At 43.5% G+C, this 14,582-nt stretch overlaps 1 protein-coding gene across 1 annotated transcript in view; it reads right to left on the bottom strand.

Annotated features, from left to right (window-relative positions):
* SORT1 (sortilin 1) overlaps window positions 1–14,359 on the bottom strand; it is a 78,826-nt gene extending 64,467 nt beyond the window's left edge. Inside the window, exon 1 of the mRNA XM_036272423.1 lies at window positions 14,007–14,359. Coding sequence (XP_036128316.1) covers window positions 14,007–14,318 — 312 coding nt within the window. The 5' untranslated portion in view covers window positions 14,319–14,359. The remainder of the gene's footprint in view (window positions 1–14,006) is intronic.
* Between the last annotated feature and the right edge of the window lie 223 nt (window positions 14,360–14,582).

The following is a 14,582-nucleotide window of genomic DNA, read 5'->3' on the forward strand; positions in this document are numbered from 1 at the left end:
AACTTAACCCAAGAAAACAATCCAATTTAAAAATGGGCAAAGGAATTGAACAGACACTTCTCCAAAGACAACATACACATGGCCAATAGACATATGAAAAAATGCTCAATGTCACCAATCATCAGAGAAATGCAAATTAAAACTACAATGAGGTATCACCACACACTGCCAGAATGACTACCAATAAATCAATAAATCAAACAACAAGTGCTGGCGAGGATGTGGAGAGAAGGAAACCCTCATGCACTGTTGTTTGGAATGCAGACAGATGCAGTAACTGTGGAAAACAGTATGAAGTTTTCTCAAAAAATTAGAAATGAATCTGCCTTATGACCCAGCGATTCCACTTCCAGGAATGCATCCGAAGAAACCTGAAACACCAATCAATTCAAGAGAATCTATGCACCCCTATGTTCATTGCAGTGTTATTTACAATAGCCAAGATCTGGAAACAGCCCAAGTGACCATCAGTAGATGAGTGGGTGAAAAAGCTGTGGTACATTTACACAATGAAATACTCCTCAGTTGTAAAAAAGAAATCCTACCTTTTGTGACAGCATGGATGGACCTGAAGATTATTAAGCTAAGTGAAATAAGCCAGTCAGAGAAAGACAAATACCATATGATCTTACTAATAAGTGGAATCTAATAAAATAATTTAACAAACAAATAGAAACAGAAGCATAGATACATAGAACAGACTAACAACTGTCAGAGGAGATGGGGGTTGCGGGTGTTGGGTGAAAAGGTGAATGGATTAGGCCCAAAATAAAATATATATATCTCACATGCATAGACACAGACAACAGTATGGTGATAGCCGGGGGGGGGGAAGAGGGCAAAGTGGGGATAAATAGGAATGGAAACAGACTTTACTTTAGGCAATGAGTGCACAATGCAGTGTGCAGATGATGTTTTGTTGAGTGACACACTTGAAACCTGCATGGTTTTGTTAACCAATTTCACCCCAATAAACTCAATTACAAAAAAAAAGACACAATGGCCATCTTGCCAACAGGAATAACCTCTTTGGCAAGTAAACAAGGGAGTGATGGCATCCTTCACACACACTTCTGCTTTCAACAAATACATGGAGAGTATGTGGGGGCTACCATGTGCAGGACCCTACTTGGGGTACTGGGGAAACAGCATGTTCTGTGCTCATGGAGCTTGAAACACACTTCTCACAGAAGTCTAAAAATTAAGGCTAAACATGCTAGACATTTAATCTATAGAACACAGCCTGTCCCAGTGAAAATAAAGCTAGAAAAGGGTGTTAAAGCCTAGCACAGTAACTAATTGGTTGGGGAAGTAGGCACAAATCATTTTCTCTCTCTCTTTTTTTTTTATCCTCACTCAAGGATATTTTTCCATTTTTTTGTTCAGATAGAGTGGGAGGGAAAGAGAGGAAAAGAGAGAGAAACATGGGTGTGAAAGGGACAAATCGAGTGGCTGCCACCTGCACAACCCAACCAGGGCCGGGGACAAACTGCAACCGAGGTACGTGCCCTTAGCGGGAACCGAACCCGGGTATCTCTGGACCACAGGCCAACGCTCTAACCACTGAGCAAAACTGGCCAGGGCCATTTTCTCTCTTGAGAATCCATTCCCTCAGGAGTAAAACTGAATTATGCTGTTTCACTCACTGGAATAATAAGAATCAAATGAAATAACATTCAAAGGTAAGGCACTGGTGATCCCACAAAGAATGGGAATTTAAGCCCTGGTTCAGCGGTTGGAGCGTCAGTCCGCAGACCAGAGAGTCCAGGGTTTGGTTCCCGCTAAGGGCACGTACCTGGGTTGCAGTTTGTCCCCAGCCCCAATTGGGGTTGTGTGGGTGGCAACCACTTGATGTGTCCCTCTCACATCGATGTTTCTCTCTCTCTCTCTCCCCCCTCCTCTCTCTCTCCCACTCTATCTGCCAATAAATGCAATAATGTCCTCAGGGGAGGATTAAAAAAAAAAGAATAGGAAGCCTAAAAAAGATTTAGGCTTCCCAACCCTAACAGGGATAGATAGGACACACTGATGTGCAAGAGAGGCCTGGAATAGGACCTGGGTGATGCTCTAGCAGACAGGAAGAAAGTCTTACCAGAATATCGTTCTGTTGAGTACGGCACTGCTAGGGTATAAAAACATGAGCCAAAAATAACATCACAAATGTTCTAGTTCTCAGGGAGACTATTCTTAGAAATGAAAAGGCTAAACATAAACTCTTGTTCAAGTTTTCAAACCTGTTCAATTATTCAGACTTGTCTGCAAGGCAGAATGTTACAAAGTCAAGCACTGGGCTAGTAGTGAACCTGCATTTTATTTCTAGCTGTGCCTAAAGCCTTGTAAACTTGAGCAGCTCAACCTGACTTCACCACCAAGGCAAAGGAAAGCTGGAATGACAACATTTCTAGTCCCTATAAGCTTTAAAATTCTATGACTCATCATTAATTTAATCTCTCAGTTTGCTTTTCCACTGCCCTGTCTTCATTAAAAAAAAAAAAAAAAAAGTCAGTTCCCTGCCTGACAATAATGTTGAAAACAAAGGGCAACAGCAATCTCCACCGTCTAGATGCCTCAACAACTTGGACGTTCACTGGGAGGAAGCGAAGAGATCTCCGGCGTCACCATTCATGCAATAAAAATTCATGCATTTGACCTCTAAGAGAAACCTGTAGACCATCACTCGAAATCAATTTGCTAAGCCTGTTAGAACTGCCTAAAATCAGTCACCTGTTTTCTTAGTGTACATTAGAAGAAGCAAATCAAATCTGGGGGTAGTGTATGTAGGGACAGGAGCAGAAGCAAAAGGAACTATCATTTCTGCAGGGGAAAAAAGTAAATTTCAGCAAGAAGACAATGGCACTAGACTTTTGAGCTGCTCAAAAGGGGAGAAAATAACCCCACATATCTTATCAGTCCTTGAGGGCATCAGTGCCATTAATGTGAGTTGTGGTAAAGTATAATGTAATCTCAATGATTCGGGTCACTCGGATGACTAAGAAGGCAAAGAAGTACTTTAGAAAAATTTCCATTGAAACAAAAACAAAACCTTTGGCACCCAAAAGGGTAAGCTTAGTTTCTGAAAAATTCACTTTCATGGGATAATTTCATTTCAAATCATGGCCAATAAATGAACTATACTGCAAAACTGTCAGCATTTAATTCTTATATCTTAGCCCCATTTCAGAGAAGGAAATGATGAAAAGAAGTGTCCCAATCGCCAGCTGACAGAACCATAAAGGTTCCTCATTCCCTATACCACCACGCTGACCTTCTTCCAGACCTCTGGGCACACACCAAGCACTCTCTAGCCCCAGGCCTTTGAACATACTGTTCTCTCTGCCTGGGATACTCCTATTGGCAAAAATCCTATTCATCTTCAATTATCAGTTTAAATAATTTCTCAGCAAGTCCTTCCTATTGTCTCAGACTAAAAAGACCTCCCTCCATCATTCTCCTGTAGTTAGTTTTTTCTTCTTGGTACTTATCATATCGATAACTATATATCTGTATGTCTATTTTCTCTACAAGGATCTTGTCTGCGGTGTTCCACATCTGCTCCCAGGACTAGGAGCCAGTACAATGCCCAACATGTGGTAGGTGCTCAATAACCAACTGTTGAACTAAAGGATAGCAGTAGTACTGTACCTTTTACTGAACACTGATGATATATAAGATACCACTGCTACTTTATAGATGAAGAAGCAGGCTCAGAGAGGTTAAGTAATTTGCCCAAAGTCACACAGCTGGTAAGTGGCAGAGCAAAGATTCAGACTCATCTGTCTGACTCCAGGCTGCACACTTAATGACTACTCTTTCTCCAGAACTGTGTGAGACTGAAGTAATGAAGGACTCCTAGAACAAGCATGGCCTGTACCTTTAAAGAGTTTATAATCTGGGGAATAAACATTTAATAAATGAAAGTGAACACAATCCAGAATACTATAGTTAAGTGCTAGATTACATGGTATAGTTAAATGTTGTAGGAGAGACGAGAAAAACAAATCAGCTAGAAGTACATTCAGACAGGAGAAATGCCCTCTGAACAAAGGCCAAGAAGCAGCATAGCACCTGGTGAGCAAGCACAAAGAACTGGTGAGAAGGTTATTTTACCTGGAATGGAGGATTAACACAGGCCAGGGAGTGGTGAAATATTAAAGAGATAAGCACATAATAAAATAATTAGGTTAACATTCTGGTCTTCTATGCTTCCAAAGTTCTTGAGAAGTACCTACCATATCTCATTAATATTTATAAAACTTTACAGAGGTTAGTAGAGTGAAAGCCAACTGTGGCTGCTCAGTTCATGAATGAGGGTGAAATCAACAGGGTGCTATTTCAGAGCAATCAATGTAAAAGCAGTCACTAACGCCAATAAACTAAATCTTTTTTTTTGTTTGTTTGTTTTTTTTTTTAATCCTCACCCGAGGACATTTTTCCATTTTTTGTTCAGGTAGAGTGGGAGGGAGAGAGAGGAACAGAGAGAGAGAGAAACATCGATGTGAAAGGAACGCATCGAGTGGCTGCCACCCGCACGACCAACCAGGGCCGGGGACAAACTGCAACCGAAGTACGTGCCCTTAGCGGGAACCGAACCCGGGTCTCTCCAGACCGCAGGCCGACGCTCTAACCGCTGAGCCAAACCGGCCAGGGCAATAAACTAAATCTTAATGGAAAAAAAAGTTATTAAATTATAAGTAGTCTTATTTTTTACAACTGTAAATTCTTTAAAACTGTAAGTAAATAGCTTTATATACTTAAAACTATCATAACCAGATGACCAGGTACCTAATGATGATGGGATTAGTAAGAGACAGGTATTATATACCCATTTTATAGATGAAAAAGCCAAAGTTCTCTGACAGTAATCTGTCCATGGTCACCACTGACGAGTGAATGCGGGTCCAACCCGAGACCATGTTCCCTACTAACCACTGCCTCCAAATACTGTCAATCACATTAACAAGCTAAAATTTTGATGTGATCATGAAGATTAAAAAAAGAAAACATACGCTTCTTACATTTCTGCCGATCTTGACTCATCTCATTCTTGCTACCCCACCCAAGCCTGTCACCCAACCCTGCCAAATGATAAAACCAAATACATTTATGCCTCATCTGTGCTCTTTTCTGGACATGTTCCTCTGGAGTTGGTATTTATTAGGATTATTTGGCTGACAATTGGGCCCCATGGACCCAGTAATAGCTCAACAGGCTTATGAAAAAATGACATAAATCACATGTATATGGTACTTCAAGGTTTTCAAAACATTTTCTCTTCAAAGTCTCGTGATAATGCATCATTTTCTGTGATGGGGACTTGAGGCTTGGAAAAGCTCATTGAGCTCTGTTGAGGGTACTATGACCTTTAACAAACAGAGAAAAATATAATTTAAAACGGTGGTCTGTAATTTGGCCTTATCCCTAAAGCAAATGCACTGATTTAAAACACCTCTATGGGGTAGGAGAGGGTAAAGGGGGCGGGGGAGGGGAGGAATAAATGGTGATGGAAGGAAACCTGACTTGGGTTGGTGAACACACAATATAATATGCAGATGACATATTATAGAATCATACCCAAAACCTATATAGTTTTATTAACCAATGTCACCTCAATAAACTCAATTAAAAAAACAGAAATCAACTTTTTACATTAAAACAACAACAACAAAACAAAAGAAGCACCTCTATGAAACACTTCCAAATGGAGGAGCACCATGTCAGGACATGTGCTCTACCTCCAGCTCTTGGCCTGTAATCAAGTCATTTAGCCTCATCAGTAAAAGAGACCTGACCAGCTAATCAGCCTAACAATCTGTGATTCAATTAAGCACATTCTCAGCAAGAATTCAAGCTTATCCTTCTTCACAAATATGCAGAAAAGATAAGTGTGTTCATGGGCTTCACTGTCATATAGCTCCTATGTTTCTTATGTCTTGGCTCACTTTGCCTTTCAATAAGCTTCAGGAGTTAAAGAGTGTTCCCTGAAATCCTTAGCACATCAAGTGTACAAGATGGTCCACCCTGCCCTCTATTCTGCTCTCCTCTTCCAAGACCACAGGCAATGGTCAACCCCTACAAAGATAACTCTTTTGGCTCCCCATTCTCCACCTCTGGCTTCTTCAGCTCTAGCTAGCCTCATAACTAGCACTATGTTGAAACACTTTCCCTAGTAAGTTGTAATACCAAACTCCCCACCTGTTCTCCCTCTCTTTCCATCCCCCCACCCAAAGAGCTATCTTTTTTGACCTCTCTAAATGTTTTCCTGGAAACCTTAGTCATACTCATCAACCACTTCTCCCCAACAAAAATCTTGCCTGAGCATGTCCTGGATTTTCTTATCTCCATGTCTTAATAGATCTCATAGCTTGATCCTCTCTTCACTCCTGAGTCCTTCCCAGACCACCACACTGTAGGGGTCATACCTACTCCACAAATTCTTCCAAACTCTCAGCCAGCATTTTCTGAACACCTAAATCCTTCCAATAGTATCAAAGCGAATATCTTTATGTTTAATTTTGCTTCTGCACAGGTCTGAACTCCACTGTCCATAGTTCAGTAGGTGTTTCAGTGAATGACATCTACTTTAAATGAATGCAAATACTTTACATTTAATTAAACATTTTCACAACACTTCTCATTTGCTCCTCCAAATAACCCTACAGCTGCTTCTCTAGTTAAAACAGACAAACAAACAAAACCCAAAACTATGAAGTCAGAGAAGTTAAGTGATTGTCTACGGTTACAAAGCCATGAAGCAGCAGAGCTACGACTCAATCTGGTTATTGAGACATCTCCTTTGAGTAGTTGTTTACAATATGTCTATGACTTGAGTGCCTTTGATAAACAGCAGGTACCACATAAACATTTGATTTGAACTATCTTGTCTAGGAAATACTAAAGTTAATTTAAAATTTACTTCCCCATCCAATTTCTCTTGGTCCTTCAGGTTGCTCTTACTGTTAAACCAGACTTGCCAGCTAGCTCAAGTACAGTATTAGCACTTCGTTTTTTTGAACATACAGGAAGAAAAGAACAAAGCTCTCAACAAAAGCAAATATGAGAGAAAGAGTAGTCATAAGCCCTAACAGGTAAAGAACATCCATTTTCTTCTGATGAAAATAAACCAAGCCACACTGGCCAATTTGGCTCAACAGTAGAGGTCAGCCCATGGACCAATTAGTCGTGGGTTCGATTTCGGCCAAGGGCATGTACCTCGGTTGAGGTTTGTCCCTGGCCCTGGTCGGAGTCGTGTGGGAGGCAACCACTCGATTTGTCCCTCTCATGTCGATGTTTCTCTCTTTCCCCCTTTCTCCCTCCCACTCTATCTGCAGATATAGATAGATAGATAGATAGATAGATAGATAGATAGATATAGATATAGATAGATATAGATAGATAGATATAGATATAGATCTTTTCTATCTATATCTATCTATCTATCTATATCTATCTATATCTATATCTATATCTATATCTATCTATCTATCTATATCTCTCTATATCTATATCTATATCTATATCTACATCCATCCATCATCCATTCATCCATCCATCCATCCTTGGGTGAGGATTACAAAAAAATAAGCCAAGCCAATGACACACAAAGTTCCAACCAGCACAGGGCTGAGTCTACTAATGGTAAGCTGACCATCTACTTTCAAATACACAATCAGCCAGAAATCCCTCCCAAAGCCCCTGTTTTGGCAAGTACTTGTAGGAAAGAAAAAAACAAATTTACTGCTATATATCTATTAGATTTGTTTTTGGACTATCCCAGCTAGTAGCTTTGATTAGATTATAGATTTTTCAGCTGACAAGGAACAATAAAGTATTACCAAAAAACAAGAGTCAAATGTCTTTCTTGATTATATGGGGAAAAAAAGTACTCCTGCTATCTTTAAGAACACCCATATTTCACTGAAGCAAGCTGTGGAGGTGGTAACAAATTACCCCCAGATGTGAAATCCAGGCTATGGTCAAGTTTAGGTAGGAAGCAGAACAGCCCCAATTTGCTTCTAAATTTGGAATCAACCAATAATTTGTGATCACAACCTCTGGCTTCCTCTTCCTTATGAATCACAGAATTATTTTAGACATTTAAAATCTAGTCCACACCCTCCTGGCCAGTTTTGCTCAGTGGTTAGAGCGTGGGCCTGCGGTCCAGAGACACCCGGGTTCAGTTCCCCCTAAGGGCATGTACCTCAGTTGCCATTTGTCCCCAGCCCTGGTTGGTCGTGCGGGTGGCAACCACTCGATGTGTCCCTTTCATGTCGATGTTTCTCTCTCTCTCATTTCCTCTTTCTCCTTCCCACTCTATCTGAACAAAAAGTGGAAAAATATCCTCGGGTGAAGATTAAAAAAAAAAAAATCTAGTCCAAAACCTCTCACGTTGTAGATGAAGAACTGTGGGCCAGACACTGAAGTGCAAAACAGAAAATAAATTGCATTCACAGAAAAGTTTCTCAGTAAAACACCATAGGCTCTAAATGGAAGATTTTGTTTTTACTGTAGTTTCCTGAGGCTGGGATTGAAGGTAGAGAGGGTAAAATAGCCTCAATCCTTAAACAAAACAAAACTAAACACCCCCACATGCCCAGCATTCACTAACATCCTCCATAGGATTGAAGGGTCTGTCATGAAGAGCCATTTAAAGCAGCTGGCTCAAAGCCACACATCACTTTGACTGTAGTCACCATTACAATGACAATTAAAAAACCTGCCTAGAATGGACTGAAACTGAGCAGCTTGTTCCTTAAGCCCCATTCGTCCTCAAAGCCACCTACATACATACAGATCAGTGAGGCCACATACAGTGGGAAGAACAAATTTGCATGAAGTTTTAAAAAAAAAGAGTAAAAGATGCAATAGAAACAGTGGTTAAAAGGGAATTTAAAATGTCTAGAAATTTACAAATCCAGTATCTATTTCATAATATTTTTGCAGCCACTTTAATTACATGTCAAAGTTGATGGTTCTGTCTACCTTAATATTAGCTTCTAAGCATATAAACCATCTGAGCATGATTTCTCTAGCCTCAAAACTCAGTTCCCTCTCTGTAAGGACAGAACTTGAGGAGTGGTGGTGGATGGGAGGGAAGGGAGGGAGAGCATCAACCCTCCTGCTCTGACCACAACTCGGTTGTTAAGCATTGCCCTTCATGTGAGAATCACACAAGGGTAACAAGCCACCTAGGACAAAGTTGGAGAGCACAGTGTATGCAGCCACCCACTGAGAATCCAAAGCTTGCTGGCAACAGCTGATTGGAAACCAGCAGAGTGAAGGAGGAGCTGTTAATAACCTCTGTGAACCTGACCTGAAAGACCAGATCGAAACAGCAGGATGGAGAGCCTATTATTATTGTTATCATTACAAAAAGAAAATAGGCATTAGTGACTGACCAGAAGAATAAGCCTTCTTCCAATTATTTCCTCAGACAGGAGACTCAGATTTCTAATTAAAAATCACTGTGCACAGAGTCAAATATTTGTCAGCAGAGAAGCCACCTAATTGTTACACTGCTTTCCCTTTGAGCCCTTTGTCCCATCTGGCTAGCCTTCTACCTTCACCCCAACCAAACCTCAGTTGAAGACTAACTTTTGCCCAGATAAATATACTTCATCAAATCTGCTGATACTTCTAACTGAAACTCCCAATGCCTAAGTCATTTTAACATCCCTTCCGGGTCAAAGGTCTGATCACTCTCCTGCCCAGGGGCAGAATCGACCAGGACCAAGAAGGAGATCCTACAGAATTCCTATTCCTTGACCGCAAAATGAATGAATGAAATAGGACTCAAGAGAAGATGAACTGGAAGGTGAGGGTGGGAGTACTGGGGAAGGCAGTATAAAGAGAGGCTGAAAGGAGGCAGTCAGAAAGTTTCGGGAGTTCAAGGCACCGATCTTCAGATTTCCAGGTGTGACCAAGATCCACAACAGGCTAAGAGTGGCAGCCCCCTGAAGCCTCCCTCAGGCACATTCAGTGCTGTCAGCATGAACACAGCTCTGCCAGCACCAACAGACAAACATACATTCTTCTTGGGCTGACATCCTATTCCACACGGCCTCTCCACGGGGCCTGTTTATTTAAGAAACTAGATGCTTTGATGTTGGGGTGTAAGTTGGGAAGTAATATGTAAAGAAGTAGTAAGTGACAGGAGCAGAGAGAGGACAGAGAATGAGCAACAGTTCCTGGTTTTATTAATCATACGTTTTAAGGACATTGTCAAATGATCTGAACACAGGAATGAGAAAGGAGGAAATTATGTCAGCCACCACTGCAACTCTGGCCAAGGCATTTCATCTGTTTCTTTAAGACAGAGTTTCATGCCTAACCTCAAAGGGGTGCTTACAGGAAGAATGTTTTGAAGAAATGCAACTTAGCAACCAACATTAATAAAATCTTCTAGGCTCGCTTTATTTCTCTCATGTACAAAGGTTTGCCCTGGCCGGTTTGGCTCAGCAGTTAGAACATTGGCTCGGGGAACAAAGAGTCTCGGGTTCAAGTCTAGTCAAGGGCATGTACCTCGGTTGTAGTTCAATTCCCCCACCCTGATCGGGAGGCAGCCAATCTGTATGTCTCTTTCACATCAACGTTTCTCTCTCTCTCTCTCTCTCCTCCCTCCCTCTCTCCCACTCTATCTGAAAATCAATGGAAAAATATCCTCAGGTGAGGATTAAAAACAAAACAAAAAACAAAGGTTATACATGGCATGAGCACTCCAAGCACTTAAAGGAAAAAAATCAGTTAAAAGTGTGTCATAAAAACAGTTTGGGGTGCCCTGGCCGGTTTGGCTCAACGGTTAGAACGTTGGCCTGCGGTCCAGAGAGGCCCAGGTTGGGTTCCCGCTAAGGGCACGTACCTCGGTTGCAGTTTGTCCTTGGCCCCGGTTGGGTCATGAAGGAGGCAGCCACTCAATGTGTCCCTTTCACGTCGATGTTTCTCTCTCTCTTCCTCTCTCTCCCTCCCACTCTGTCTGAACAAAAAAATGGAAAAATGTCCTCGGGTGAGGATAAAAAAATAAAAAACAGTTTGGGGTTACAGGCAAAAGGAAGGTTATTTATCAAGTGTAAGAAAAGAGCATTTATAAATACACATACACACTTGTTGGATTTCATGAGTGAAGAAACTTGAGTTATAGGTCACTAGGTCACAGGTTTCCTAAAACCAGAGGAATAAAAAGCACTATCAGGCTTTAATTCTACTTTTGCTTTCTTTAAATGATTAGTTAAACGCCAATTTATTCCCACAAGCCAAATTCTCCAGTCTGAGTGTCTTTCCTTTAGGTCTCAGCACCCCAGCATCTAGTGTGCCTTGAACATCTGGAGGGTATTCACATACATTATGAATTAATGGGGCTTGACATGAGCAACAGTTATAACAAGTAATAAGAGAACCAAGAACTTCTGATTTTTCTTGGGAAATGAATCCTGTCATCTTATGAAAAATGACTCTAAATGGCACTTTGCCAGCTGTACAAACGTATACAACATCACTAATAAAAAGTGGTTCTGGCATGCTGATATTTTTATTTCACTTTGTTTATAAAGGGTTCTAAAATATCAGATCTCTTCAATACAGTTCAGGATGATTTATTATGACTGTTAAAAATACAGAATTGAAAAGCAGAGCAGACTACTACTACATGACAGTTCAAAGTGAAGATTATTCATTGTGGCTACATTTTTACCACATATGCACAGTCCAAAAAGGATGGGATCTCTGAAGAGACCATGATATTTTTGTTTTCGTTTTCTTTTTATGTTGTTTTGCTTTCATTTTTCTTTTTAAATTTTTTTGTTTTATTTCTTGTGTGTGTGTGTGTGTCTGACCACGATTGATTAGCAAATGCAAAAGTAGCAATTTAAAATTAGGTCACTGGAATAAGACTGAAAAGAAAACCTCCCCCCCACCCCCCATTTATTTTCAGACAGAGTGGGAGGTACAGAGAGAGAGGGAAGGAGAGGGAGGGAGAGAAAGGGAGAGAGTGAGAGAGAGGGAGGGAGGGAGAGAGAGACATCGATGTGAGAGAAACAAAACATTGGTTGCCTCCAACATGACCCTGACCAGGGCCAGGGACCAAACCGCAACCAAGGTACATGCCCTTGACCGGAATCAAACCCGTGACTCTTTGGTCTGCAGGCAGATGCTCTAACCCCTGAGCTAAACTGGCCAGGGGGAAAAGAAAATCTTTTTTTTTTTTATCCTCACCCAAGGACATTTTTCGATATCTTGTTCAGATAGAGTGGGAGGGAGGGAGGGAGAGAGAAACATCGACGTGAAAGGGACACATCGAGTGGTTGCCACCCACACGACCCAACCAGGGCTGGGGACAAACTGCAACCGAGGTATGTGCCCTTAGCTGGAACCGAACCCGGGTCTCTGCAGACCTCAGGCCAACACTCTAACTGCTGAACCAAACCGGCCAGGGCGGAAAAGAAAATCTTAAAAAAACAAACAACAAAAAACACTGGAGATAGTAGCTAAATAAAATGAAAGAAACTGGAAGTTTCTTTACATACCAGACTTCTAATAAGGTTTCACATCTGCTCTTGATTTGCCCTAAGAACTCCCCAAGCCAGTTTTATCAACCTCTTGCTACAGAAATCAATGTATTACAAATCACCTATCAATTCCAACTAACCAGGGAAGACTTCAACCAAAGGAATGAATCCAAAAGTAGCAGCAGATCCTATCAACCAGGAAGAGAAGAGTCTGAAATGTGGGGTAAGAATGCTGTGTCCAGCAGGCTCAAGGAAGGAAGTGGTCCGTTATATATTAAGCATCTGTGTTTCCAAGCCTTTCTGAACTCCACTGCACAGAGGTGGAAGTCTACAAAAAGTTCCCCCTTCATCAAAAAGGAAGACTTTCCAGTACTCATTCCATCCTATCTGCGCCCAACTTGCCCACCTGTCCACCCTAGCCTGGCCACCTTTCTGCAGCTGCTGCTTGGACTGCATTAATCGGACTTAATCCTGACTGCCTGTGCCTTGACTGCAGTTGTCCTGGATCTCAGATCTGAGAATTCAGCACAGGTAACAAGTAGTCCCGGCAGAGGGAGACAGTTCAAGGGGAAACTGAAATTCAGCTGATTTGAACGTGGCTATAAAAGGCCAAGTGCAGTTAGCCACTCATCTCTGTCCCGGTGTGTATCTTTCTTTGTGAGAGGCAGGGATATAACAGAGAAAATATATTAAATTGAACATATGTTATGTAAATGTGGGTAGCAACAATTAAATTGTTACTGCTAGAAAAAACAAGAGGAAGATGCCCAAATTGCACTGGCACAATTGGCTTTGTCAATCCAGTGAGGCGCAAGGGTCTTGGCCTGCTTGTCTCCAGGGACAGGACTGCCACGATTTTAAAACTTTTCCACCAGGACCTATCTCAAAGCAGAAGATCTACGACGTGTTTCTTAGCTGCTGAAAACCTTGTTACAAAACACATACTTCCGGCTCAGAATCCGATGCCACCACAGAAGGTCAAATTGAAGGCGTTTTTAAGAGAGATGACATATATACTGTCATCCCATTTCCAGACGTGTTCCTTTATGCAAACAAACTCGGCAACCTAACAACTGCTCTGGGATTTCTGAACACCCCCTACTCGCCCAGAAAGTACTGACCCAGAGGACACACCTTGGATTCTGCGTAGCCCAACTTTTCTGCAAACACTTCAGAGGTCACTACTCCTCCACCTTCCCGGTGAGGTACAGCGCTACTGGGTCCCGATTATTTATACAGACGAAAAACAACGACACTCAAGACGTCTTGACCACTTGCTAAAAAGAAAGGCTCAGCTAGCCTCCCCTGTGACGAAACACAGCCGCGCGAGCCGTGGCGTCCTGGGGCCGCTCCCGGGCCGGACCCCGCCCGCCCTCCTGCCGCAGTTTCGGGGCCGGGGCCCGGGGGACGCAGGCGGCGAGCGGCCGGGGTCGGCTCCGCGGAGACGCCAGGCGCGGGCGGGGCGGCACCACGCAGTCCCAGCGGCGCCTGGGCCCGGCGCCCGCTCACCTGGTGCGTGTTGTTGACCAGCCTGGCGACGAAGTCCGGGACCTGGCCGCAGCCTCCGTCCTGGTCGGGCGCGCTGCGGCGCCAACGGCCGCGGGGAAACGGGCCCCTGGGCGCGGCCGCGCGCAGCCCCCAGCTCACCCCGACGGGGCCGCCCCAGCGCGACAGGGGCGCAGCGGGCGGCGGGGGCGCGTCCAAGCGGTCCTGGCCGAGCGCGGCCCGCGGAAGCAGCGGGAGGCCAAGGAGGAGCAAGAGGAGGCCGAAGCCGTGGGGCCAGCGCGAGAGGCCATCCGCAGCAGCTCGGGGCCGCTCCATCGCCGCCGAATGCCGTCGCCGCCGACACCTGCCGCCCGGCGCCCGCCCACCCCCGCCGGCGCCGCGCCACACCCCCGAGCCCGAGCGCGGCGTTCCTTGGATACGCGCAGCCGGGCCTCCCCGCTCCATAGGCCGGCCTCCTGTCCTTCTTTCCCTGCGCGCTCCTCATTGGCTCGTGTCGCCTCCGGCTTCGGGGGTCCTGGATTCGGATGCCAAGATGCGGGACTGATTGGCTGGAACGTGGCAGAAACGGCTGAGGTCATC

The sequence above is a fragment of the Molossus molossus genome, unplaced genomic scaffold, assembly GCF_014108415.1.
Source record: "Molossus molossus isolate mMolMol1 unplaced genomic scaffold, mMolMol1.p scaffold_m16_p_20, whole genome shotgun sequence".
Lineage (NCBI taxonomy): Eukaryota > Metazoa > Chordata > Mammalia > Chiroptera > Molossidae > Molossus > Molossus molossus.